General features: G+C 41.8%; 1 protein-coding gene across 1 annotated transcript in view; it reads left to right on the top strand.

Moving 5' to 3' along the window:
• The first annotated feature begins 3356 nt into the window (after positions 1-3356).
• The window catches only part of RAP2A (RAP2A, member of RAS oncogene family), a 35562-nt gene continuing 25494 nt past the window's right edge, over positions 3357-13424 (top strand). The window contains exon 1 of the mRNA XM_059144172.1: positions 3357-3783. Coding sequence (XP_059000155.1) covers positions 3470-3783 — 314 coding nt within the window. The 5' untranslated portion in view covers positions 3357-3469. The remainder of the gene's footprint in view (positions 3784-13424) is intronic.

Genomic DNA, 13424 nt, shown 5'->3' with positions numbered 1-13424 from the left:
TTATTTCTAAAATCACTCTCAGAAAGATAGTTCATGCTGGCATAAAAATGAACATGATTAAGGAATCAGGAGACAGACATCCATCTCCCAACCAAATCTTCAAAATTCTCTACACGTTCTGACATCTTTTCTTATGGCAGCGAATCCTTCCACCAATGCTTCAAATACAGTCTCAAATTAGGTAAGTATCATCATATAAGACAGAATAGGAAAGAAAATATGCCCTACTTACTATGTTTCTTTTGCTTGTTAGTGGTTAAAAATCTACCCTTATGGCAACGCTGAGAATGAACATTGAGAATGAATGTCAAATGAATGTGAATTCATCAAAAATGAGTATCAAATATCAAGATGAGAAATAAAATGAGCCAACCACCCTAAGGGCTGCAGTCTGTATATTTCTCCTTATCAAGAAAAGCCAACAGTAATGCAAGGTCAGAGAAAACACCCTGAAAAATGTCAAAAAGCTCTCCTACTCTTTATTATGCTAAATGGAGTAACTAGGGAGCCCACTCAGTATTTTTTGTGTGACTTCTATCAGATGCACTGCAATTCAGAGTTTCTCAGCTTCTGGGGACCTAGGAAATGAAAAGTTGCTTAAGGTTACATTCTGGATTCATAATCCCCAATGCAAATTTCAAAAGAAAAAAGTCACTAAATGTTTACTTGCAAAATAAATGATTTTTCAGCTCCATTGTAATGCAGCATACTACACAGATTGTAATGATCTATACAAAGAAAGTTTGATGCTTCTCAAAAAGCCTAGGAATTTTAACACCATGATGCACAATATGGATCTTAAAAGAGACAGTCTGTCTTCTGAAAAGAAGTGTGACTGTTACAAAGCTAAAGGAACCTCAAATTCGCATAAAGATTTCACACAAAATATGAGACCTATGAATAGCTAGGTGAACGCTGCACTCATCTACAACATCTTCTTGAAATATCCCTGCCAAGAAAGCTCAGATACAATGAATCTATGTGAGCCCCTTTCACTTTAATTCACTTTTTCACGATACTAGTTTAGAATCAGTTATCTATGGTTTCCATGATCTTAAAACATTCTTCTGATTCATATATATATATATATATATTTGGGAGGGGGGGCAATCTGTCCTCACTGTTGATTCCGGAGGCTCAGATATTACCTCTCATACTTTCACAATATGTCATCAAGAAATGAAGCCTGAGTCAATTTTTTACACATGTTGACATGATGCTTGCCCTCAATTATTTTAAGCAAAAACTTGGTATGTGCTATACTATAGCAAGATATTGCAAAAATAAGTTCTCCGTTCTAATACAGGGGCCGAACAGCAACAGAACCCCGGCGAATCTAAGTACACCCCTGTCGTAGTTCGATAACGGACAGAAAAGCTGGGAAAGGAACACCTGGTCTTTCCAGGATCTCAGACCAACATCCTCTCAACATGATGACCTTGTGGGGAAGAGAAAGGGCGAAGAGGTATGTCGTGACCAAACAGAACTGCAGAAATTTATTATTCACGAGAAATGTGATTTAGTAACAGACTGGCGTAGACTGGTCTGAGAAGGACATAGTTTAAGGAAGGTAAGTCCAATAACCAAGCATTACAAAATAGAATCCAGGAATACTTGGAAATAGAGCTTCTCCTGATTTGACGTTGTGGGTACGAGAGTGCAACTCACATATAACGCTACAGAGACCGAACTGGCAAGTTTAAAAACTAAGTAGTTTAAAAAAAAAAAAAATGTTTCGGGAGGCACGCATGGAAGACCCGCGCCAACTGCTGCAGTAGGTCTCCTAAGTACCGGAACATTTCTCACCCTAAAGACAAAAGTCCCTGTTTTCCCGATTCAGCCCACGATTCAGCCCACATCCCTCAGCACCATTTCCATGCCCATCCTTTAGGCAGCATGCCAAGGAGACGACGTTAAACGCAGAATTCATCACTCTCGCCTGCAAAACACCTTGCTCCCTGCCAGCATAGGGCACAGCGACCGACCCCTCAGGCTCCGGCCCCTCCCGGACCCCACCAGCAGCCCTGTCTCCATACCGCCGGCCCTAGGTGGCAAGGGAATCGCGCGTCCTGATTGGCTCACATCGAACCACCGTCATTCGTCAGCTCCCCTACGATTGGTTGGCAGAGCGTGCGCAGGAGCAAACGCCCAGTCTGGCCGGGCGAAGGGAGGTGAGTAGGTGGATCCTGCGACTAGAGGTTTTCCCATTGGCTGACGGGTGGGTGTCACGTGGTACGAAATGCCTCTCTATTGGCCGAGAACAGTACCACGGGGTACAGAAACGTGATCTGGTTGGTTGGAATGAATCCCAACTTCCTACTAGGTGCCCCAGCTAGCTGTTGCTATGATGTGTCCCTGGGCCTTCTGTTGCGGCTTGGAGCTCCGTTCTCCCGGTTTTCCAAGCTCCCATAGCCGAGAGGGCGTGGGAAGAGCTCGACACCAGTCCCGGGCTGGAGCAGGGCGGGGCCGGGGGCGGTGGGCGGGACCTCCAGCGACGTCACCGGGCGTGGGCCTGGCTTCCGCGGACTCGCCTTCGCCGCCTCGGGAAGTGGGCCGAAGGGACCGTGCAACGCCTCCCTCAATATTCTGACGCTGGAAACAAAAATTCGCTTCGCTGTGTTTATGTTCGCTTCCTCAAAAAAGCTTCTCATTATGTTTATGCAAGATAAAACCAAAGCTCAGGAGTACTGAGAGACTGCGTAGTGTGTCAAGCAAAATCCCTCACCGAGACCTCCTTCTGGGCCTCGCCCGTTAAGATTGCTCTGGCCCCGCTAGCATCTTGTCTCCCCCAGATGCCGAACGTGGGACTCTCAAGTTGACCAGGTTCCGGGCTCAGGCAAACGAACTGCGCATGCTCAGTACGCAGGCCGTGGGGTTCGACGGGGCGTGCGGGGCAGGCTGTTGCTGGGTGGCAGAGGAGGTTGTTTATCTAAGTGCGAGCGGAGGCTTCCGCGCGGCGCAGTCTCCCGGGAGCGCGCGCGGCCGGTCGCCTAGGCGACAGGGAGCAGGGGCGGGGCTGCGCCGCGGAGCCCCGCCTCCTGCCGCCGGGCCCCGCCCCCGGCAGCGCTGCGGCTCTCGCTCGGGCGCGCGCTCCGGCACCCGAGGAAGCGGCGGTGGCGGTGGCGGCGGCGGCAGCGGGCGGGGAGCTGGGCGTGGAGGCGCGAGGGGCGGGGCGGGCGGGCGGCACTGCGGGCCCGCGGCTCGGGCGGCTCCGGTGGCTCCGGCGGCTCCCGCTCGCTGCTCGTGCTCCGTGCCTGCCGGCGCCCGCGGGCCGCACTGCCGCCCGGCTCGGCCCATGCCCAGGGCTGCTGCTCCCTCCGCCGGCGCCCGGGGGGCCGCGGCGGCCGGGAGGTGGGGGCGGCCGCGGGAGGCGGCGGGGCCGGCGGCCGACGCAGGGTCCGGGGGCGCAGCGCGGCGGGCGTAGGTCTATGTCGCGGGCGGCGGCGGCGGCGGCGGCCGCGGAGGGACGATGCGCGAGTACAAAGTGGTGGTGCTGGGCTCGGGCGGGGTCGGCAAATCCGCCCTGACCGTGCAGTTCGTGACCGGCACCTTCATCGAGAAATACGACCCCACCATCGAGGACTTCTACCGCAAAGAGATCGAGGTGGACTCGTCGCCGTCGGTGCTGGAGATCCTGGACACGGCGGGCACCGAGCAGTTCGCGTCCATGCGGGACCTGTACATCAAGAACGGCCAGGGCTTCATCCTGGTCTATAGCCTCGTCAACCAGCAGAGCTTCCAGGACATCAAGCCCATGCGGGACCAGATCATCCGAGTGAAGCGGTGAGCGGGCCGTGGGGGAGCGGGCAGGGCGCTTCGCGGTGCTGCCGGCGGCCGACGTCCCGGTGCCAGAACTCCCCGTGCTCTGGGTGGCCGTGGGCAGGGGGAGCTGTCTGGGGACAGGGCTCTGGGGTCTCGTGCGCTGTAATCTTTTTTTTTTTTTTCCGGCATCACCACCATCATCCTCTTGAATCTCAAATTTGAGTGCTTTGTTTCACAACTCAAATTTGGCATCCCGTGAACCTACAGAACAGCTCTTTGTCTCTTGGATATTATTAGTAGCACTTGTGCAGAACCCCAAAGGAAACAAAGTTTAAAACTTGCAGTGGGGGAGAGGGTTGGGTAGGTTTGTGTTGGGGAGAGGGGAGCTGTGCAGGCATAGTGGAGACATTTTTAGATTGAACAACAGCAAAATATCTACCTTGGCAATATTTGACAGCAAAACTTGCTCACATGTATATGGTAAAAACGTCAAGTCCAGAGGAAAGAGACCTTTCTTCTCTCTTAAAAGATTGAGTGGTGCCAGGCGTTTTACAAAAATGAACTGTGCCATTAAGACGAAAGTTTAAAGACATTATTATTTGAAGACATCCTAATAGTTCCCTGAGATTGAGAGAGTTATAAGCATATAGGAGCACTGATATTCCATCTGCATTAAAGAATGTGGCTTAACTTTTTTTTAATCCAACTGCCTTACTCCTTAAAAAAAAAAAAAAAAAAAGAAAGAAAGAAAGAAGGAAAGGGAAAAAAGCGTTCCTGGAAACAAAACAGAAGTTTCTTCAAATGTGTAACCAAAGTACTAGCTAATTTAAAGTTAATGCAAACAAGCTGTTTCCTTATATGAACTCTTTTTTTTTAATGTGCATTTTGCAAATACAGCTAGTAGCTTAAATGGCTTAAAATACTTGTTTTCTCTTAAATTAAATGAGTTTATATTTTCCTATAATTTCAGGCATCAGAAATGTAATATCTTAGTTCAAAGTTTTAGCAAATTTGTCTAATTACTACACATTGTTCTGTATGATTCTTATTTTTAGCTAATAATTGCTAGTAATTTTGATTTAATATAATTTTTTTCTTACCTCATATTAGCTTTAGCCCTAAATTTGAAGACATTTACTGAAAGATAGTTGTTAGTGAACTGTAGACACAAGCACATTGTAAGTCAGAGTCACTCATGTTAAAGAGCAAAGACCAAAGTCACGTGTACTCAGTAGGTACTCAAAAATTCATTACAAGAGGTGGATTTTTAAAGCAATATATGAGATCAAAGGCCCTGTCCCCATCCCCTTTTAACTCATTGCACATGTATTTTAATAGCTAAACTAAGGTTTTGTATATTATTTCTTGTTAAATTTCAAACGAGAATGAAGTGAATATTTTCATGGTCTCTGTTGCTGTTCCAAGATCTGTAAATTTGATTGATAGCTTTTTACTTCTCCAGTCTCATTTTCTTAAAGTTAATTGCTGTGGATAAAAAAAAAAGAGCAGTTTTTGTGCTAAATTAAAAAAATGTGTACTTAAGGGGCTACATCGAAGTAACTCAAATCCTTAATTAGTATGTCCATACCACTAAAAAAAAAAAATATATATATATATATATATATATATATATATATACATACAGAACAGGGCAATCTAATACATTGTCACATGTCAATCTTAGGCCATATACATACATCAAATAATAAAGTGAATGCTCCAAGTACTCCATACTTTACATTTATATGTATACATATAATTCAAACATTGATAAAAGGCACACTTCTTGACAAAAGCCTAGGGGGATAGAATATAGCAAAATAGCCTCAGATAGCTGAGTCCACATGATTTTGTAGTCTTTTATGATTTAGTGGAGATTACTAATAGTGGGCTAGTCTGAACTTGGAATGCTGGAAAAATGTATTTGTTTGCACCATGACCCAGAGAGAGAAAAAAAAAAAAGTAAAATTCTACTTTCCCAGGTGTCATTTTATTCACTAGTCTGAATTCTTGATGTAAAAAAAAAAACCCTGGCTCTACTGAAGTCAAGTTCATAAACTCTTTTCGTTGGAGTTCATCCATTGTATGGATAAAGGACCCCTTGAGCCCTTCTGTGTCCTGACATTTGATTTCTCACCCAAATTTTATCAGCTGGCCTCCCAGCCTATAACATATTATAAATAACTTGCATAGAAAGAAAGGATCTGTGTTTATTATGTATATTACAAGATAGTAGATAATGCATATATGATACTAAAGTGGCCATTAAATGGGCTAGTAATTTAACTCCTCCCACTTAAGGAGAATAAAACATGATTTTCAAATAAGTAAGTTTTCTACTCTTTTTGGGACTCAGTTTTTAAATGAACCAGTTGCTCTAGGAAGTATCCAGTAATTATTCCTTCCCTCTGCACACTAGCTGCTTTACATATGACAACAGTTGTTTGGGGATATTTAATATCACCAGAATGTCAATGACAAAAGTGAAGTGCAGAGAGGTTTGGTATTTTACCCAAGACTGGCCACTGATGGAAGGATTTAAACCAAGATCTGTTACACTCCATGTAATCTATACCAGGCTGCCTTTGAACTTGTTATTACTGGCAAATTCAGTACCCAGTTTTTGGTCTAGGATGGTATGTTCAATACAAGTATAATGTGAGCCACACATGTAATTTAAAAATTCCTGTAGCTTATTTTTTTAATTACAGCAGATAAAGTTTATAATGCACTTTTTAATGCATTATATAAGATACTGCCATTTTAACATGCAAGCAGTATTCAAAAATTGAGATACCTTACTTTCCTTTTTATTCTAAATTTTCAAAATCTGATGTGTCATTTACACTCAGCACATCTTAATTCAAACATATTTTCAGGTGCTCAGAAGGCACATGTGGCTGCAGGCTACCATATTGGGCACTACAGGTCTGAAATGGGTGTATTGCAGGGAAACAGTAGGCCTCAGTTTCCTTATCTGTGAAAGAGATGCACCTTTCAAAGTCTTTAGTAGGATTAAATGAGATATTTTGTTTTAAGGTGTCCAACACAATACCTTGAACGGAGAAATTACTCAAACATTCCAGCTGTCCTTTTATTAATAACCTTGTCACCCTACCTTTTTTAAGTTTTATCCTTGAGATAAATATAATTTTAGAGGAGATCAATTTGTGACTGCCTTTTTGGAATTCATTACCTGGTGTAGACAAGATGAGAATAAAAAGCAACTGGGATTAAAACAACCCTTGGGAACATTTCACTCGTATATTCTCAAAATATTTTCCCTTATTAAGGGCCTTATGGGAAAATGGAGGAGACTGAAGATTTAACTTCAAGTATAGCAGCAATTCATGGCCAGACAGTAAAACAGAGCTTTTTACTGGATTTTTCTTGTATGGAATGTTGTGCTTTTAGAAAATGCAGAACAAGCCCGTACCCCCTCAAGTGTTTACAGGTGCAGAGGCGTCCATACGCATACGCTACCTCCTGTCCAAGCCAAGCGGACCAACTAAAAAGGCTGTATTTATGAATTCATATGCTTTCCTTGTTCAACCTGACTTCAGAGGAGAGCACACACTCAAGGGTCATAAGGATGCAGAATATGTTTCAACGGAAATAAAACTAGAACTTTTTCTGATTTCGTAATTGCTTCTCCCACTCCTCCCAGGATAAGCTGTCGTCCTGGCTGAAAGTCATCTTGGAACAGAATGTCCAAGGCCCATTGTTCTCATAATAAAGCCCAGAAATCTGCATGACCTTCCCAGGCCCAACAGGCTCCTGCTCCTCTCTGCCTTTCCGGCCTTACCTTTTGCACTCTTCCTCCTCCCTTAGGTTCCAGCACCCACTCCTGCTTTTAGTTCCTTGAAAGTACCTGTCTGGGCTTTACTTGTACATGGAGCAGTCATTTACCTTTTGCACTCAATCCCTACTCTGTCTCCCCTACTTAAAATACTTCCTCCTCAGGGAAGCCTTCTTCTCTTCCCCAACTGAGTTAACTTCTTCCTGTCTTCCCACACTAGATTAACGTCAGCCCTCAGCCCTTCCCTGAAGCATGCATACCCCAGACATCCTTGCCACCCTGTACTCCCTTGTCTTGTAGCGCACACCGAATTTGAATTACTTGTGTGATGACAGACGTGCAGTCCGTCTTGGCCATTAAACTCTAGTCATATGTCACTAGCACAGCTCCTGGCACAGAGGAAATGCTCAAGAAAAATGTGTTGAAAGAAAACTAGTGTTTGGAAAGCTAACTATTTTTATTGTCCTTTGGCCTCAGTTTCCCCAGACATTCGATTTTATAGATGGAGAGATGATTCTTCCAAGTCCCTTTTGCACATGGAGTAGATGGTGTGTCATAGTACTTGTACCTAGTTAGGGTAACAAGGGAAAGGGTGACGTTTAGTAAGAGTTTACAAGGTCTTCCAGATGGAGGAAGTGGCATGGGAAGCTCGTAGAGTGTGTTTGTTGGCTGTTCAGTAGACCAGATTGGCTAAACTAGGAATTCATTTAGAAGTTTGAGAGAAGGGAGGTCAGGCTAAGAAATTGTAAAGCTAAGAAGGTTACATTTTGATCTTGTAGTAAAGGACCATGATCAAAATGGGTATAGAAATGGTAACATGGAGGTGATGTGATAGAAAGGTTAGTGGCACAGACAAGAGTCAGGGGGAATAATCATGCAATACTGTGATCATCTATCTAGTTTCCAGGTGAAGTAGAACGCTTCAGAATTAGCACGGTGTCTGTAGGAACAGAAAGGAAAGGAGGGATGCGATAATATTGTAAATTACTATCAAAATAATATTGTAAAGAATGAACTAAACTTAGTTGAAGAGGGAGGGGGAAGGGTCAAAAGTAACCTTGGACACTTTGAACCTGAGTGAGCAGGATTATGAAGAAATAGCAGGGGTAGGGGCATTATTTCTGCCTTGGCAGTGGTCATCATGCACATAGATGCATGTAATAAGTAATTAGAATATTTGAATAAAGCCTGAACAGTCACTTTCATATGAATGTAAGGACTCAGGATCATCCCCAGAGCTCAGATGTGGAGAGTAGATGAGACCTCATGGGTACGTTATGTGGCGAGAAATGAATGGATATGGCCAGAAATTGTAGATGAATATGGATGGCCAAGGAGAAACTGGAGAGTTGTAAGATACATAGAGGAGGCTTCACACATCACTGTATGGGCTAGAAGGCCTGGGGCATTTCAAGATTGGGAAAAAGAGAATGGGAAGAGGCAGCTGATTTGACTACCCAAAGCGAAATTAGTAACTTTTTCTTTTTCCACTTTTATTACTAATTTTTCTGTATCATTTAAGTGATCACTTTTAAGTGACCAAACTGATCATTTGCACTTTTACTCCTCACGATAAGTCGCCATAAAAACCTTCTCTAAAATAGAGGCAGGTGGCCAGTTGCCACACATAGATCTTGACCCTCAAACAGATTGGTGCGGTGGATCCGAAACCCAGGAGTGTATCCAATGTTTGTCCCAAGTAAGTGACATTTCTGTGGTCTCCCACCAATCCTTCCTCCACAGATGCCCCCTTCCCCAGGTGGATACCTCCAGGAGCCAGAATTGTTGTTGGAAGCTGGGCCTCCCAGATACAGAGAACCTAGAAGCCATGAGTCACTTTTTATATCCCCAAACGGTGTCTTCCTGAGGGGAAACGCAGATTTGCTGCATTATAAAATTAGAACATTACAATACTGGGCTTTTCTCTTTGCCATCCCGAGACTGGAATGAAGTTCGCTCTGCAGACAGAGCAGATGCTCTCCCTGCGGCTCCAGCGCACGGTCCTTCTCCCTGGTGGGAGCCCCGAGGGAAGCAGCGGGCTTTCATACGAGCCTCAACGAGTGAGCAGCCTGTGACCTGCAAATCTTGCCTAGTTAAGATTTGCTGATAATTGGGTCTGTGAAATCTGTAATCAGAGGGATCATTACTGTATGTATATATATTTTTTTAAAGGGAGAGGGGGCAAAAGTAATTTAAATAGGCCACTGTTCCACTGTACACAGACAAGATATCACCTGTTTCTGCATATGGATAAACTCCTCCCGGCAGGAACAAATGGGGGATTTGAAGGTGACCTCGCTGACCATGCAGTGGGAACTACTCAGGCCGCCAGGCAAGTGGATGACGTTGCCTTTCTAGGAAAAGGTCAAGTCATGAGCAGGTAGATACCAGGAGGAGATGGAGGAACTGACAGTGTCTCTAGATGACTCAGCCGACAGGAAGATCCAGCAAAGCTGGTATCCTTTCTCGTTTGTTCAAGTTTTCCAGTTAGTAATACATTTGAGTGTTTTCTGTGTGTCCTCTTCCAGGAAGTTATATATGGCACACTAAAATGCACAGATTATACATTTATATATGTATTTCTCAGCAATGAACTTTACATAAAAGCATGTACACCATACTTGATTTGTGAGGGTTTTTTTGTTTTTTGTTTTTTAATTGAGGGTAATTTTGGTCACACGTTGTTTTTCTTAGCCATTGTCTTCAAACCTAAACCTCTGGGGAAGGACGTGTGATTCTACTCTAGGTTTTTTTTTGTGTGTGGGTGGGGTTTTTTTTTTTGGTTGGTTGGTTGGTTGGGGTTTTGTTTTTTTTTATATTTTTTTTGGCTTCTCTTTTCACTTTTCCTTGTTACCTGTTTCTCTGTGTGTGTGTGTTATTAAGTACTATTTTCTTAGGTACTTACATCTATTTTTTTAGGTAATTACATTTTTTTTTGGCCTATGGAATAAAAAGAATTGTGAGTACTCTACCCTTTTTTGGAAAAATATTTGGGTTTGGATATGAGTAGATTCTAGTATGAGATAAAACTGAGAGAGACAGAATAAAATGTCTTGCAACTAATGAATCATTGAACACTACACCAAACACTAAAAATGTACTATATGTTGGCTAATTGAATTTCAATTTTAAAAAATGAAATAAAAAAAATTTTTTTAATGGAAAAACAAGTATAAATGTAGAGATACTATTTGGGTAGGAAATGGACCATGAAATTTTAAGAGCATGCAGAAATACATCCTATGTATTTGCCTTTTTGTTACTTTCACAATTGTGGGGCATTATATTAAAAATTATTCTCAGTCTGACAGAGAAAAGTTTCTTAAACATACCTTTACGCTTATCAGATCCAACTGTGCCTTTCCGTAGAATAATACCAATAATGGTAATGCTATGATTTTAGACATCTACATTTCCATAGTGTATAAGTAAAATGTAAATATGTTAGTAAAGTTTAAGGTTATCAAAATATCTAAAAATAGCAGATCCCTAGTTGCGACGATTTTAACAATAGATTTAACTTTATACTTTCAAAAGATTGAAACCTCTTTGGAACTATTGGGCCCAATATTCCAACTACTTCACCTTTTATTCTTGTAGGAAAACCCGAATAAAACACCTGTGTTAGCCGTATTTTTAATACATTTCAGTTTAAATTGAAGGTCACGACTGTGAAATAAAAATATTTTAGGTCTGTGAGTCAGAATAAAATTATTGGGTATCTGAATCCAATAGCAACAGCATATTGAATTGAAATCAGAGTTTGGTAAGTCCAGTAACAAAGCAACATTGGGAGTCTTGCAATCTGGTTCATTTCATTACTTAATGTTGAAGATATTGCACATTGCTCAAAACTCTGTCTGAATAAGCTATTTAAAATAGATGACAGTGTGTAAATTAAGTACACTTTAAAGTATACATTCTTTTTACTCAAAATGCTCAAAAACATTTATGGTCAGAATTGGGTAGATTGTTATTTTCAATTTGTTCTGTTTTTTACTTTCTCTGATATCTTTTCTTAATATGTTTCAGGTTTGAATACATACCAAAATTGATACTTGAAGGGACAATAAAATGATTTATAATTTTTGTGTTTTTTAAAAATTCATTTTTATTGAGAGGTAGTTGACATATAACATATTTTGTTTTAAGTTTTTTCACTTAGAATTATGTGAAACATTGTGAACTTTTATTTAAAATGTTTAGAAGTGTTACTCATAAAATGTAATTTGATATGTATATACATTGGAGAATGATGACTACAATATATTTAGTTAACATCCATCACCATTCATCATTGCAATTTTGTGTGTGTGTGTGTGTGTGTGTGTGTGTGTGTGTGTGTGATGACGATTTTTACAATTTTCTCTTACCAGGTTTCAGATATATACCACAGTACTGTAACTATAGTCACCGTGCTGTATAATAAACCTCCAGGACTTACTTATCTTAACTGGAAATCTGTACTTTATTCCTGCCTTTACCCATTTCTCTCGCTCGCTTGCTCTCTTAGAACACACACACGCACACACACGCACGCACGCACTTAGCATAATGTCCTCAGGGTCTATCCATGTTGTCTCAAATGGCAGGATTTCCTTCTTCTTTATGGCTGAATAATAATTCTGTTTGTGTCTGTGTGGATATGGGTGTATACAGACCGACACACCGTGTTTTCTTTATCCATTCATCCCTCCGTGGACACTTCGGTAGTTTCCGTGTCTTGGCTACTGTAAGTAATGCCTCAGTAAACATGGGCTGCAGATAGCTCTTCGAGATAATGATTTTGTTCAAATAAATACGCAGAGGTAGAGTTGCTAGATCATATGTAGTTCTACTTTTCACTTTTTGAGGAACCTCCATACTGTTTTGCATGGTGGCTGTACCAGTTTACGTTCGTACCAACAATGCACAAGGATTCCTCTTATCCACATTCTTGTCAACCTTGTTTCTTGCAATTTTGTTAATTACGATTCTGATAGGTGTGAGGTGTTATTTCATTGTGGTTTTGAGATGCATTTCCTTAATGATTAAAGCAGCATCCCCATATATTTGTTGCCTATCCATATGTCTTCTTCGTAAAAATGTCTTTTCTGATCCTCTGCCCATTTTTTAATTGGATTGTTTGTTGTTTTATTTCTATGGAGTTGTATGAGTTCTTTATATACTTTGGATATTAACCAGATCTATGTTTGAAAATATTTTCTCCCATTTCATACATTGTCTTTTCATTTTTGTTGATGGCTTCCTTTGCTTTGTAGAAGCTTTTTAGTTTGATATAATCCTGCTTATTAGTTTTTTGCTTTTGTTACCTTTGTTTTGGTATCACATCCAGAAAATCATTGCCAAGACCAGTGTCAGGGAGTTTATCCCTTCTATTTTCTTCAGAGTTTTACGGTTTCAGATCTTATGTCCAAGTCTCTAACCCATTTGAGTTGATTTTTGCATATGGTGGAGATACGGGTCCAGGGTCATTCTTAGGCATGTGGCTATCCAGTTTTTCCATACTTCCACTGAAGAGACTGTCCATTCCCCATTGTATAGTCTTGGCTTTGTTGTTGTGAATTAGTTGACCGTGTATGCATAAATGTATTTCTGGATGTTCTCGTCTGTTCCATTGATCTGTGTGTCTGTTTTTATGTCCGTGCCTACCATTTTGGTTGCTATAGCTTCGTAATGTAGTTTGAAATCAGGAAGTGTGATGCCTCCACCTTGATTCTCCTTTCTCAGTGTCGCTTTGGCTATTCAGCGTCTTTTGTGGTTCCACACAAATTCCAGATTCATTCTATTTCTGTGAAAAATGCCATTGGAATTTTGATAGGGATTACACTGAATCTGTAGATTGCTTTGAGTGGTACGGCTA

This window comes from Mustela lutreola, chromosome 13 (assembly GCF_030435805.1).
Source record: "Mustela lutreola isolate mMusLut2 chromosome 13, mMusLut2.pri, whole genome shotgun sequence".
NCBI lineage: Eukaryota > Metazoa > Chordata > Mammalia > Carnivora > Mustelidae > Mustela > Mustela lutreola.
This window is presented reverse-complemented; position numbering and strand designations above follow the sequence as displayed.